The sequence below is a fragment of the Anopheles darlingi genome, chromosome 2 (assembly GCF_943734745.1).
Source record: "Anopheles darlingi chromosome 2, idAnoDarlMG_H_01, whole genome shotgun sequence".
Taxonomy (NCBI): Eukaryota; Metazoa; Arthropoda; class Insecta; order Diptera; family Culicidae; genus Anopheles; species Anopheles darlingi.
This window is the reverse complement of record NC_064874.1, coordinates 9,176,772-9,189,369: the sequence shown is the minus strand read 5'-3', so window position 1 is coordinate 9,189,369 and position 12,598 is coordinate 9,176,772. Positions and strand designations below refer to the sequence as shown.

At 51.6% G+C, this 12,598-nt stretch overlaps 1 protein-coding gene across 1 annotated transcript in view; it reads left to right on the top strand.

The window, feature by feature from the left end:
• The first annotated feature begins 312 nt into the window (after positions 1 to 312).
• Positions 313 to 12,598, top strand: part of LOC125950928 (scavenger receptor class B member 1) — a 12,388-nt gene continuing 102 nt past the window's right edge. Inside the window, exons 1-10 of the mRNA XM_049679323.1 lie at positions 313 to 1,205; positions 8,665 to 8,756; positions 9,417 to 9,580; positions 9,663 to 9,807; positions 9,880 to 10,080; positions 10,169 to 10,396; positions 10,504 to 10,621; positions 10,721 to 10,887; positions 10,970 to 11,095; positions 11,610 to 12,598. The exon at positions 11,610 to 12,598 is cut by the window's right edge and continues 102 nt beyond it. Of these exons, the coding sequence (XP_049535280.1) occupies positions 944 to 1,205; positions 8,665 to 8,756; positions 9,417 to 9,580; positions 9,663 to 9,807; positions 9,880 to 10,080; positions 10,169 to 10,396; positions 10,504 to 10,621; positions 10,721 to 10,887; positions 10,970 to 11,095; positions 11,610 to 11,819 (1,713 nt within the window). The 5' untranslated portion in view covers positions 313 to 943 and the 3' untranslated portion in view covers positions 11,820 to 12,598. The remainder of the gene's footprint in view (positions 1,206 to 8,664; positions 8,757 to 9,416; positions 9,581 to 9,662; positions 9,808 to 9,879; positions 10,081 to 10,168; positions 10,397 to 10,503; positions 10,622 to 10,720; positions 10,888 to 10,969; positions 11,096 to 11,609) is intronic.

Genomic DNA, 12,598 nt, shown 5'->3' with positions numbered 1-12,598 from the left:
GTTTTCTCTTTCTCTCGGTAAATCCTTATCCCCACCTCCCCCAACAACGAGGCACCGAAGTTCTGCCGAGCTGCATCGGCAACCTAACCTTCCAGCAAGTTCCGCAGCCGGTCCACCACACACACACACACAGCACATCTCGTCGAATGCACTTGCTGCACTTGCGCGCCGGGGGTAGGGGGCAGGTAATGCTCGGAGGAGTAGTGCAGCAGCGACGGCAGCAGCGACGGCAACGACGGCAATACGGCTTACACACGCTGCTAGTGTGGTTCGGTTACTTAACGCAACTTGGGGCCACGGTGACTCTCGGACCAGCGGCTCCGGCTCGGGGCTCAGGCTACAAAGAAACCTGGTACCTGGCGGTGCTCGCAGTCTACTACCGTACGCTCATCACGACGCATCACGCATCCCGCACGTTCCGCGTCTCGACGTATCCGTTTTAAGAATCGGGGATCACGTATCCTCCGCGAGGATCACGTATCCTGGGGAACGTATCCAGTTTGCGCCTTGTATACCCGCTGTACTTGCTCTACTTGCCGTCCACTAAACAGGGCCAAGCGGTGGGCGGAACCTGTAGCTGTAGCAGTAAACGCCGTTGTCCTTGGGCTCTGGACCTCCTGCGCCTGACGTTCGGGGTACCTTTTTGGGGAAGAGTGTTCGCGACTCGACAATCTCGATTAGAATATCTGCCAAATGTGTCCAGTCCAGTGATGGTCTAGTGAGATGTTCCCATGGGTGTTTAGTACCAGCAAGGATACTCACTGTCTAGTGTTCTAATCCAAGTGTCAACACGCATTCCAAAGCAACATCTCACGATCAAAACAAGTGTCACAAACTTAGAGGTCAAAAACAAAAGAGGAGGCGATTGGCGGGGAGGGTCTGCCGGTCGTGTAGGTGTCGTGTAAAGCTAAACCAACCAACCAGTGCGAGAACGGTCGTAAGGATGCGCGACTTTACCAGCCTCTTCGGGAGCCAGTATCAATCGATATTTGGCGGTTCGACGGGTTCCAGCTGTGCCAGCGCGGAATGTGGTGGTGGCAGTGGCAGTGGCAACAGTTTGGGCGGTACCAGTGGCTGCGGCACTCCGCAGCGGCGTCGCTCCGAAAGCCTCGGTCCCTTTCGGCGGCGGTTACGATCCGAATTTTCGCTTCTCGACTACTTCTTCCACCAACCGAAGCATGGGCGCCATACGCGTTACCCGAACCGTAAGTATACCCATTCCTCACCTGACTCCCTCGCGTCATCCATCCATTCCGGCCGGATGCTGCACCTCGTGATGGATGGAGCGAGGTAGTGCGCGCGCCCGAGCGCCCTCTCTGCGATGCTGATCAATTGCGCTGCCATCAATCTAGAATTTCAAAGATGTCGATGCTAGCAGCCGGGAAGGGGTTTGCTGCTGGTGGCTGGGGACTTGGGGACTTGGGGGCTGGCTGACTGCATTGCGGCATCGTTCGCATCACGCACGAGAGGAACGGGCAAGCGGGCTGGTTGCGGCCAGCTTTGGTCAGCAAAACAAACTTGTTGGGCGCTACGGAAGGGCCCGCAGATTCTTGGCCCAGGCGTCCAACCCCCGGATGGTGTGGCGCGCGCGCGCGGTAGCCAGCGAAAGGGATCGATCGATCGGACATGGCAAAACGATTTCGATCGCGGTGTCTTGATTGGTTGGTCGCTCACTCACTCACTCGTTTCGTTCTCTCTCACGCTTTGGGACCCTGCTATCTGGTGGCTGACGTGTGTGTGTGTGTGTGTGTGTGTGTGTGGCAGCTCCTTTCCTCACCGCATGCGGTAGCGGCGGCAGGCAGGCAGAAGTCGAACGCGAGAAGAGGTTTTATGTTGCAATCCAACCAACTGCCAACCAACCGAAGGGCAACAAGTGTAAACCCATCGCTCGCGCACCCCTGCGATCCTCGACATCAACATGCGCGCGCGCGCGCTCTCGCTCTCTCTCTCTCTCTCTCTCTCTCTCTCTCTCTCTCTCTGTCTCTCTGAAGCGTGCGTCTTATCGGCACCGCGTGCTACCACCGTTGGCCACCCGTCCGTCCGTCCGGCTGGTTCCGAAATTCATTTGCCATTTCTGCGACACAGACCCAACCGACCAGCTTCTCTAGCACGAGGTGCACGGGCGCGCTCGATAGGTGCGTCTCACGACATACCGTTCTGGTGCCGTGCGTTCTCGGTCGTCGTCGTATGCTGCCAGACACCAGGCGCCGCACCGTGAAGTCAAGCACGAAATTAGGCGATGCGAGCGACCGAACGAACGAACCAAGCACCCGGGAGAAGCCAGCCGGAGACACATACCTCTATAAACGGGCGTCTCACAGCATCCACATTGCATTGTTGGGCAACCGAGACCGGGCCCGGGACAGACGGACCGGACCAGAGCCGGAGCCGGACCCGGACCAGGGGGCCGAGTGATTTCCGCATTTCGCGTCCACGCATACGCAAACACTCTCGGGTGCTGGACGCTTGGTGCTCGTAGAAACGGTGCGCACGTGCACGGTGAGATTAGCGTTTTGCGTATTGCCTGTACGCCGGCAGTGGGAGTCTTGATACCGTTCAATTATTGCCGGCTTGGCCGCCGACTGGTGGCTGGACCTCTGGGTGGTCACTGCGGTGCATCGTAAGAATACCTGAATTATATGCCAGCGCTCCAACAGCAACAACAACAACTAGTCACCCAACTCCCGGCGTGTGTGTGTGTGTTGTGATGGCGCGCGATTTGCACCTCGAGCTGTCATTAGTTTATCACCGGAGCTCGCTGCTGGCGAGCGAACACGCATCACGTTGCGACGGGAGAATAACTAATTTCGCATCGCTAGAAGGCCTGTCCCATCGTTCGATCCATCCATCGATCGATCGATCGATCGTCGATCCGGATGACGGAGTGTCACCGTCGTCCACTTCTCGGCGCCTCGGCTCGGCGTTCTGATGGAGTAGAACTGAGATTTACAACAACAGCAGCCTCAACAGAACAGCAGCTGGAGATATTCTTGGAATGAAACGAGTCTTATCGATGGCCAACCTGTCCATTGTCCCGCCGTGACTTATGGCGCGTGTGGCGTGAGGAAAGGTCACGTGCGCGACACTTGAACCTGGTGGTATCCTTCTAAACGCAGCCAACGCATCGGCTACTAGACGGTAGACCCGGTGCACTTGCTCCATATTTTGCACCGACGACATAACCTGACGGTGTCTGATAGCCAGCAGATTCCTGAAAGGAGCTTCAAAAGGTGTCTCTATCTCGTCTACAACCTTGCAGCGAAAAGGGATAATTAGTACACACGCACACACGAGTACGGGCGCACGCAAGGTGCCGGTAAACTGTTGGACGTTTAGCGACCGCCCTCGGCACGCTCGCCAGTTCCTCGTGAACTACTTGACGGGGGGTTCAGGTCAGCTCGGGAAAGTTCTCCACTTTAATTGGCGTCTAGGGTAAGGGCCCAGTAGCAGGCAGCGGGTGTCTCTTTGCTGTCGAGGTGGTGCCAACAACCACCTGTACGCCGTAATCAAATGCCCTGCCCTCCTCAGCCGGAAACAATGGACACATCCTAAGCGCAGCGTAACGTCGCAAAACAGGGGGTTTGGCCAGTGGGGTGTACTAGTCAGTCAGCTAGTCAGCCAGCCAGCCAGTGAGTGAGTTATGCAATGTCTCTGATGCAGCTGCTGTACGGCTACTGCTGCTGTTGCTATTGCACCTAGAAGATGAGCACGATGAACCCAGCCAGGGTAATGTGGGCCCGATTGACCCTTCGTTCAACGCATAGAGAGAGAGCGAGGGAGACAGAAAACAGACGAGATGAGTAATATGGTCGAGATGGAAAGTTTACAATTGACGTCGACGTCGGTTTAACTGACACTACGATGCGAGCTTATGGTAATGATGGTTAATTGCGTCCATCGCATTTCGTCGCATCGGTCGCGCTCGGGCGCTTCGAGAAGATTCCTGTTATTTTTATAACCAGATGATATTCCTCATCATGCTGATGATAATGACGATGGTGGTGATGATGATGATGCATCGTTTCGCTGAATGCGCGCTGGAGGTCTGGTGACGTCCAGGAATCTATTAGAACAGATCTTACGCCCGATCGAACTTTCTCGATCTTGCGATGTTGTCGGTGCGCAAGACCGTCTTCCGGCAAGGCACCGGTGGGGACGTGAAACCTCGGAGCGTGTCGGCATGACATTGGCATACCATACTGCTGCTGCTGCTGCTGCTGCTGGTGGTGGTTCTCTTCACAGGACCACAGGAATCGCAGGGTCAAGGAGTACCTCTTGGCGATCGCGCGCGGCTTCGTTGGAGCTATTCGTTTGTCATTCCATTCCAAGGTCACAATCTCTCTTTCTTTCTCGCGTGGTGCACTGCTCTGATGACAGGCATAATATGTTGATGTCCATCAAGCGCATCGCTGAGTCCATTGCTTCTTCACTCGATCTGACTGGATGTCATCACACTAGAGACTCATGCGTGCACTATAGAAAAAAAGAGAGAGAGAGAGAGAGAGAGAGAGAGAGAGAGAGAGAGAGAGAGAGAGAGAGAGAGAGAGAGAGAGAGAGAGAGAGAGAGAGAGAGAGAGAAAGCCAATGTTGCAGACACACACAAACTATCGAGGTGATTAAACGTGGCAAGAATAATTGAACGCACTGTGTCGGTTATCACCGCAATGCACTCGCACACCAGTGCGCCAGTGCTCCTTCTTGTCCTTCGTCCGATGACCCCGCTCAACACCAACAGCAGCAATAGCGACGTCAGCAAAAAAAAAAAAACGCTGATCCTGCTGATGCAATACACGTTGGGCAGCGATACAACCTGCGCTGTGTTTACCAGAACATTAACGAAAGCAACAAAAAAACCTTAAGAAGAAAAAACAATGTTGTATGCTCTCCTCGTGAGCCCATATGGTCCGATCGGTGCGGTGCGCACACGATCCGCACACAAGGTGCAAAATTATGCAGCAACGGAAGCGCGGGCACCTTAGGGCGATAAAAAAAAAATTACGGATCATAATGGCCCTAAGCCCTCTCTAAATCAAACAACGAGTTCGGTGCGCGCGCGCGCCGCCCGATGGAGCCGCCACTTTCAATTATGATTTCCACATGACTGTAAACGATACCTTTACGAATACGAAGGGGGCCGGTCAGGAGCGCCACCACTTGCCAGCTCAACGCAGGGTTAGCCTTGCGCGTGGTGCGCTTGAAGTGACTTTTCAATTGGCTGCGTACCGGCTGAGGGGCGTAGATCAAAGGAGCCAACGGTTTGCTGCTGGCTGCGTGCACTGTCGCTAACTTCTTGTAAGCCAAATATAGCCAAAGTGCTTGGCTCGTTGACTTACGGCTAATGTAGTGTAACGAGCGATAATCGTTTGTAGCGTGTTGCGGTTGAGTTTTGCTAGCTGGACTTCACGGATGTGTTTAACCATTATTGTTCTTTCGAGTGAAGTCAACCAACACGTTTTTCGTACGTTGGTTGGTTGAAAGCGGGACTATAAGGAAAGGCGATGTTGAAAGCTAGCACGAATCCAGCGATTCTTGTAGTCGTAAAATCTGCAAAGAATCCTACGTTCATTCTCGAGAAGAACATGCCGCTGGGGGGGGGGGCACTGACTCAGCTGTATCTGAAATCCAGAGTGGCAGCAGGGGGAAGACCTACCGATTTCCTTCGGTTTATGAACCCAACATTCCTGTTCCGTTTATTTCCTCGTTTTTCTATACATTCGCGACAATTTAGCGGCGGTACCCGTTAAGATGTCGCCTTCAAGGTTTCCTTTCACGCTTCCGCTGCGAACGGATGGATCGGAACGTGATTCCGAAATCCCTCTCTAAAGGATTCCTGGTCGTTGCCCCGTGAAAACTAGTCTGCTGCAGTATTCCGTTGCCGGAATCGGTTATCCTCCTTCTTTTCCTCGGTTCGTTCGGTTACTGTACAATGCTTTTATCTTGCGCCAACGATCGTTTCGGTTCTTAATGATGCTGCATGTTCCGAGCCTTTTTTGGTTTAAAGAAGATACTTTGGAGTAATCGTGGGTTGTTTTATGGTCTTTCCATTCATCACTGCTTATCTCAATACTCGGTGCATGCTCTACGGTAGTGAGTTTGGTGAGGTCAATGTTTCCTTCGACTTTCTGGTTGGTATTCCGGTTGGTGGCTTTTAATTTGACTGCAGACTTTCAAGGACAATAGTTTTAAGCCAATTTGATAGGATAATTTAATTTCATGTGCTTTTAATTTCTGTGTACGCTTTGTACATGCTTTTAATTCGTACAGAAGGATTATTATAGATTTTCCATTTTAAAAACTGCCAGATATTTGAGCCATTTTTACACATTTCATTATCGTGCTTTCCAATGTGTTCTGTAAAGCCAGATTCACGATTTCTTCTAGTAATTATATTGGGGAAACGTAGTCTTCATCCTTAGCTTCTGAATATTATGAGTTTATGGTCCATTTTAATGCTTCAAAATGTTTACTTGAAGCACTTTTTTTCAATAATATCGGTACAGAGCAACATGCAGCAAAACTGAATAGCACTACGGACGCAAAAAACTGCCCTGGAGTCCATCGACTGTCTAGAAACTGCTTGTTAATAATGATTTATCTTGTATGGAATGATAAGGTTCGCATTCTTCTAGCGAATCGTGCACCGTTTGATTTACTCGCACTAGAGCTACCCATCTTCTGCTTGGCATGCTCGTGCCATTCCGCGTACGCTAACAAGCGGTTGAAGGATCGATATGGGAATTGAATTTCAAAGATGCAAACACACACGCACACACACAGGTCGTATGAGTCACTACGACAATTTCCTTCCTAATGGCTTCCATCATATATAGCCATTAGCGTTGGACAAGGATGAATTTGAATTTCAAAATCATCATCACCACCGAGGGGAGAGGGTGGAGATGCGCGATCACAACATCGCTCCGCCAACGTTCGAATGTCGTTCGAATGCAAATGAATCCATCCTCAACCCCAGGAGGAGTAGGAGGAGGAGGAGGAGGAGTAGCCCCAGCTACGAGTGTAAATCATATGCTCGGTGGTAATTACTTTCCAACTCCCAGCAATGGGCACCCGCCGATTGCGCTCACGTGTACCGAAACCGGGTACCAAGCCCTGCCAAGCCGGTTCGGATTCGCGCACCCATCAGCGGATCGTACGCTTTTGATTGATCGTCCGGAGAGTGCCCGGTTCGGGGTGCCCTCCGTGCTCACAGGTTCACGGCAAGGGCATGACATTTATCGCTCGCTGCCCCTTGCCACGGCGCATTTTGGCCCGCTCCGGAATGACCTGAATGCTTTCTGGGCCACATGCGTGCATGGCGTGTTCACTGGCATTGGCATCGCGAAGCGCCGGCGTCCGATAGGACCTTGATCTTTTCCCTCCAATTTCGCGCCGATTCCGATTCCGAAGGGTACGTACGCAAATGGTTGGCCAGCCGCCCGGCCGGCAACCAGCCAGCCAGCATGCCCGCGAGTCGGAACCATGGTCTCGCCGATTTCAAGTACTCCGAGAGCAGGGCCCCAAGTGCCAAGTCCTCTTCAACACGGCGTTTGGTTCGTGGAGTACGCGGCGCCACGTTTTGTTTTCTATTCGAAAACAACGCACCTAAAGTGTTGCCAGCGAACGCCGGTTCGGCGGATCACAATGAACATCGAACATTGGTCCGAGGTTGCTTTACGCACCGATGATCAAATGATCGATCGAAACGCTTGACTCCCACCACCCGCCGAAGCTCTAATTAACTCGTTTTCACCCGTAGCAGCTAAACACTTTGACAGCGTAACCGATCGTTGTTTAATTGCCCGTGCCGTGAGCGCATAGAGCGAGAGACAATCTGGCCACAGTGGTCCGGCCAACGGTCATCGTCGATATGCACACCGGATGCCGGTGATTTATGGCTTCATTAATGAAGCCTGTTTTTCGTTTTCGCTATTACGAGCCTCTAACGAGCTCCTTATCCGTCACTGTATCGGGAAGCTATCCTTAGGATTCCCGGGAAAGCCGGAGCCGGGATCGGAACCGGACTGATCCGGACCCCGAAGGGAATGACGCTGTACATGACGTTTGCACATTCCGGCCGGTGATTACCGGAGACGATAAACAACAAAGTACTCGGCGGTAGTAGCAAAGGTCCGATCGTGCCCCAACACCAGGCTAGTGAACCCGTAATTTGCAAACGCGATAAATGACCCGATGGCCCGGTGCCCGGTGGTGATGTTCAAATAATAGGCCAGGTGTAAGCAGATCCGATGATCAACCGATACCGAACCACAATCCGGTCATTAGCTGTCGATGTGTGTTGATATCCTGCCACGATGCCGCACAATGCCGGGCAATATTGAATCACCGTAAGCCTGGGGGAGCATTAACCAGCCCCGGACGGGGGGAGGGATGTCTCATACTAATTCCCCTCCTCTCCTGTCACGTTTTCGCTAGAACAGATCACGATACTTCCTGTTCGATTTCGAGCGGATCGCGTTCGAGGATAATGATCGTAATTCGTTTTACACGTGGATGCCGGCATGCTAACCTGGTGCGACTAGCCCGGCTGGTAATTGGCTGGCGTAGCACATGCTCATTCACTCGCCACACACTCGATTGTCCATTATTATTATCACCACCACCCTCTAATTGTATCTGCGTCATTTCTCCATCCCTTTGCCACAGGAACGTTCATGCTAATGGCGGCCGGATTCATGCTCATCATCTGCGGTAGCGTCCTGCACATACTGGACCCCTACATGCTCGTCTTCAAGTGGGTAAGTGTACCTTCAATTAGGGTCCCGGGTGGTTCCCGTGTCACGTTGCACCAGCACCAGCGGCACGCAAGGTCACGGTACGGCTGTCAAGAATCCCTTTATTTATTATACTCCTTTGCCAAACGAGCTGCTGTGATTCTGCGAATCGAGTGCGCGGCCACCCAAAAACCGGGCTCGAAACCGTACCAGTAGGGGCTGTACTTTCGATTAGTATTCGGAACGGCCAGGCTGGCGTTGTCGTTGGTTCATCAGCCTCGCGCTTCGCGCTACCGAAAACTCGTTTTTGGAGTGATTGTAGGCCCGACCGATCGGTGCACTAATCGGCCTTGAAGGTCCGCTTGAAAGCAATGTGCAGACCGTACTGCGAATCACCGTTACATATGCGCGTGGTTTAAGTTAACCGTCGGATCGGTTAGCTGTTGTAAGCTGTCGAAACGAAATACCGGTATTTCGTGGTTCGTGGGCCTCCCGGAATAACCGCAGCCGTGGAGTACGCGGCAGAACTTCAGGAAATGCGGTTCTAAAAGAGAGCGCAAGGGGGCTCGTTTAAGTGAAGCAGCTTGTAGCGAGCGTTGGCGAGAAGGTCCTTTCCGGGATCCGCACGGGAACAGAACCGGGAACTGGTTTACTGACTGGTTGCATTGTCTTTTACCTTTACAGAAGCTGAAATTCGAGGAAGGCTCGGAGATATTCAACCTGTGGAGGACTCCGCCGGTGGATCTGTACATTAAGATCTATCTGTTTAATGTGACGAACGCCGAGGACTTTATGGCCGGTCGAGCGGATAAGATGCAAGTGGAGGAGGTGGGCCCGTACGTTTATAGGTAAGATAGGAAGCGCGTGCGGCGAGATGCTTGAGTTATTAAGCTGATTGAGCCTTTGTATCTTCTGTTCCCACACATACAGAGAGCTAATGTCACACGATGAAATAGTGTTCAACGATAATGGTACCGTCTCGACCCGACCGCACCATCCGTTGATATTCCAGAAGAGCCTGTCCGGTAATCTGCGCGAGGATGATGTCTTTATGATGCCAAACATTGCGCTACTGGTAAGACTTGTCCCCGAACTTCGTCTAGGATCCTTCGGCTAATCTTAATCTTTTTCGAACCAACCAAAACAGAGTATAGCTCATGTGGCCTCAAAGCAGGGCTACTTCATACGGTGGCCTATCAATATGCTAATTCGGCAGACCAAGATACAACCACTGGAGCGGCAGACGGCCCGGGAGTTCATGTACGGCTATCCGACCACACTGACCACGCTCGGTTACACCTTTCTACCGAACTGGATCTCCTTCGACAAGGTTGGTCTGATCGATCGGGTAAGTTCCGTGTGCGTGCTATAGCTGCGCTGCGCCCAACACCAATAATACATGACGCGCGCGCTCTCTCTCTTTTGTCTCCTGCCAGATGTACGACTTTGACGATGACTTCGAGACGTTCTATACGGGCGAACCGTCGGCCAGCATGTCCGGACTGTACGATACCTACCTGGGATCGCCCGATTTGGCGCAATGGGACGGTAAGCACTGCAGCAACATCCGCAATGCATCCGATGGTACGAAGTTCAAGAGCTTCATTCAACCCGACGATCAGCTGCTGTTCTTCCGGAAGAGCATGTGCCGTGCGCAGCGATTGGTAAGTTACCCCCGGCAGGAAGACTGCCAGTGAGGACGGGTCTCTGTCGGTTGTGTTCGAACAAACACAAAGTCACCGAGTCGCGTCGCGGCGCGTCGTCGTTACAGATCCAAAACGGAACGGACTACCAGGTGGATGGCCTGAAGGCGACCAAATTTGTGTTCGAGGACAATGCACTGGATAATGGTGAGATCGATCCGCGCAACAAGTGCTACTGTCGGGAAGGTAGGAAGGGCAATGCGAAGCCCGACACTTTAAGGTGTAGCAGCAGGGTAATTGACTTCTGTTTCTGTGTCTCGATGTTCCCGCCGTCCCGGTGTCTAGGTCACTGTTTACCCCGAGGGCTGATCGATGTGACGAGCTGCTACTATGGCTTCCCGATTGCCCTCAGCTATCCACACTTTCTCGATGCCGATCCGAAGGTGCTGGAGCACGTGAACGGATCTCGGCCGGATCCGGTAGCACACCGGACACACTTCATGATTAATCCAGTAAGTTCTCGAGTGCGAGGAGTGCGTAGAGATCGGCAATGATCAGCTAATGAGTACCCTACCTCTTTCGGTTCGATACTAGGTTTCGGGATTACCGCTCGAGCTGTCGGTGAAGTTTCAGATCAATATGGCGCTTGGGGATCTGAGCAGCATGACCAACTGCGAGAAGTTCTCCAACCTTGTCGTACCTACGCTCTGGTTCGAAATTGTAAGTATCCTCAGGCCCGCCTTAAGGAGGCCAACAGGATGTGGTCTGTATGTGTGTCTGCGTTCGCGTGCTTCTGTTATGCTTCTCTGTTGGTGCTTCGTGTAGACGACCTCATCAAGTGGGAGCGCTGGGGAAAGGGGCTTATATCATATTTAACCGCTCGTTGCGATCTCATTTCGTTTCATTGCCATCGGAGCACGACAGTGCTCTGCATCTTCACTCCACTTAAAACCACAAAAAAAACGAAAACCAAAAACCAAATGACTACGAGTCATCCAAGGCGTATCAGCTCAGCAGCTTAGACGAAGACTTCGTAGCGAATTGGCTGCATGCCTTATGCCATTTATGATCACGATTTGCTCTGACAACCGTCATCAAGGTCATCATCATCCTCAGCATTACCGTATCATAAACAACACCGTCAGGAGGTGTTCAGACCTACTGGCCTCTGCGAACCTGCGATGCCGCAATTAACCTACGATCTCCCACGATTCCCGATTCTTCTCTTTACCAGATGATGCCGGGGCTCCCGAAAACGCTGCTGACGCGGTTTATCTTCTACCTCAAGATTCTGCCCGTTGGAGATCTCGTCGTGAAGCATAGTTTGCTCGCATTCGGTGGCATCCTGCTGCTAGTGGCCATCACGAAGGTCTCGATGACGCTGTCTTCTGCGTACTCGTCGGCCTATCGCATTTCGAATGAGCTGCGGGAAAGCTTATGGTAGTCGTTGGGGTTACCCCCGGGTAAAGGGAAGGGAAGGAGGTCGACAACTTCGATTTTCAATAAGACACAACTATGCACACACATACACACACACACTCACACATACACAGGGGGACAATAGCGACCACAGGAAGACACCGTTGATCGCACACCTTCGCACTCGGGCCCAAAATAACAATCGATCAGCTTTTCCGGGATTTCCAGATGGACGGAGGAGTCGTGTAAATAGCGAGTTGTAGCGCTGCTGTTAATGTTTAAGACGATTAATGTCCTTCACTCGTATGTAAGGTTATGCTTATGAATAAACAGAAGGGACGAAAGTTCTTCAATATTGATAACATATTGCCGTTCAAGAGAGTGATAGAGCTCTTTGCAAGACGAAATTTTGCATGTCATAAGAAGACGAAAGAAAAAAAAATGTGAGAACAGTAAAGGTGAAACATTTCTAAAGTAAACTATCTAGTAGTTTCTATTAGAAAGGATATAGACATGAACTTTGTAAATATATTGCCCTGCTTGCTTCTAAGATAGCAATTAAATTGCTGAATGCAGATTTTTGTAGAGTGAAAAAAATCAAGATAGGCAGACACATGACAACACCACTTCAAATGATCTAGTAAAAATGGTTATTCGTTACTGCAAACATGTTTCAGAAAATAGACGATTATAAGGTGCGGAGAGCACATAGCATTCTATTAAAAGTTCAGATGTTTTTGCAAGTCTTTCAGATGTTTCTAAACAAAATGCCATGCCATGAGAAAATTCTTTACATCACGTACC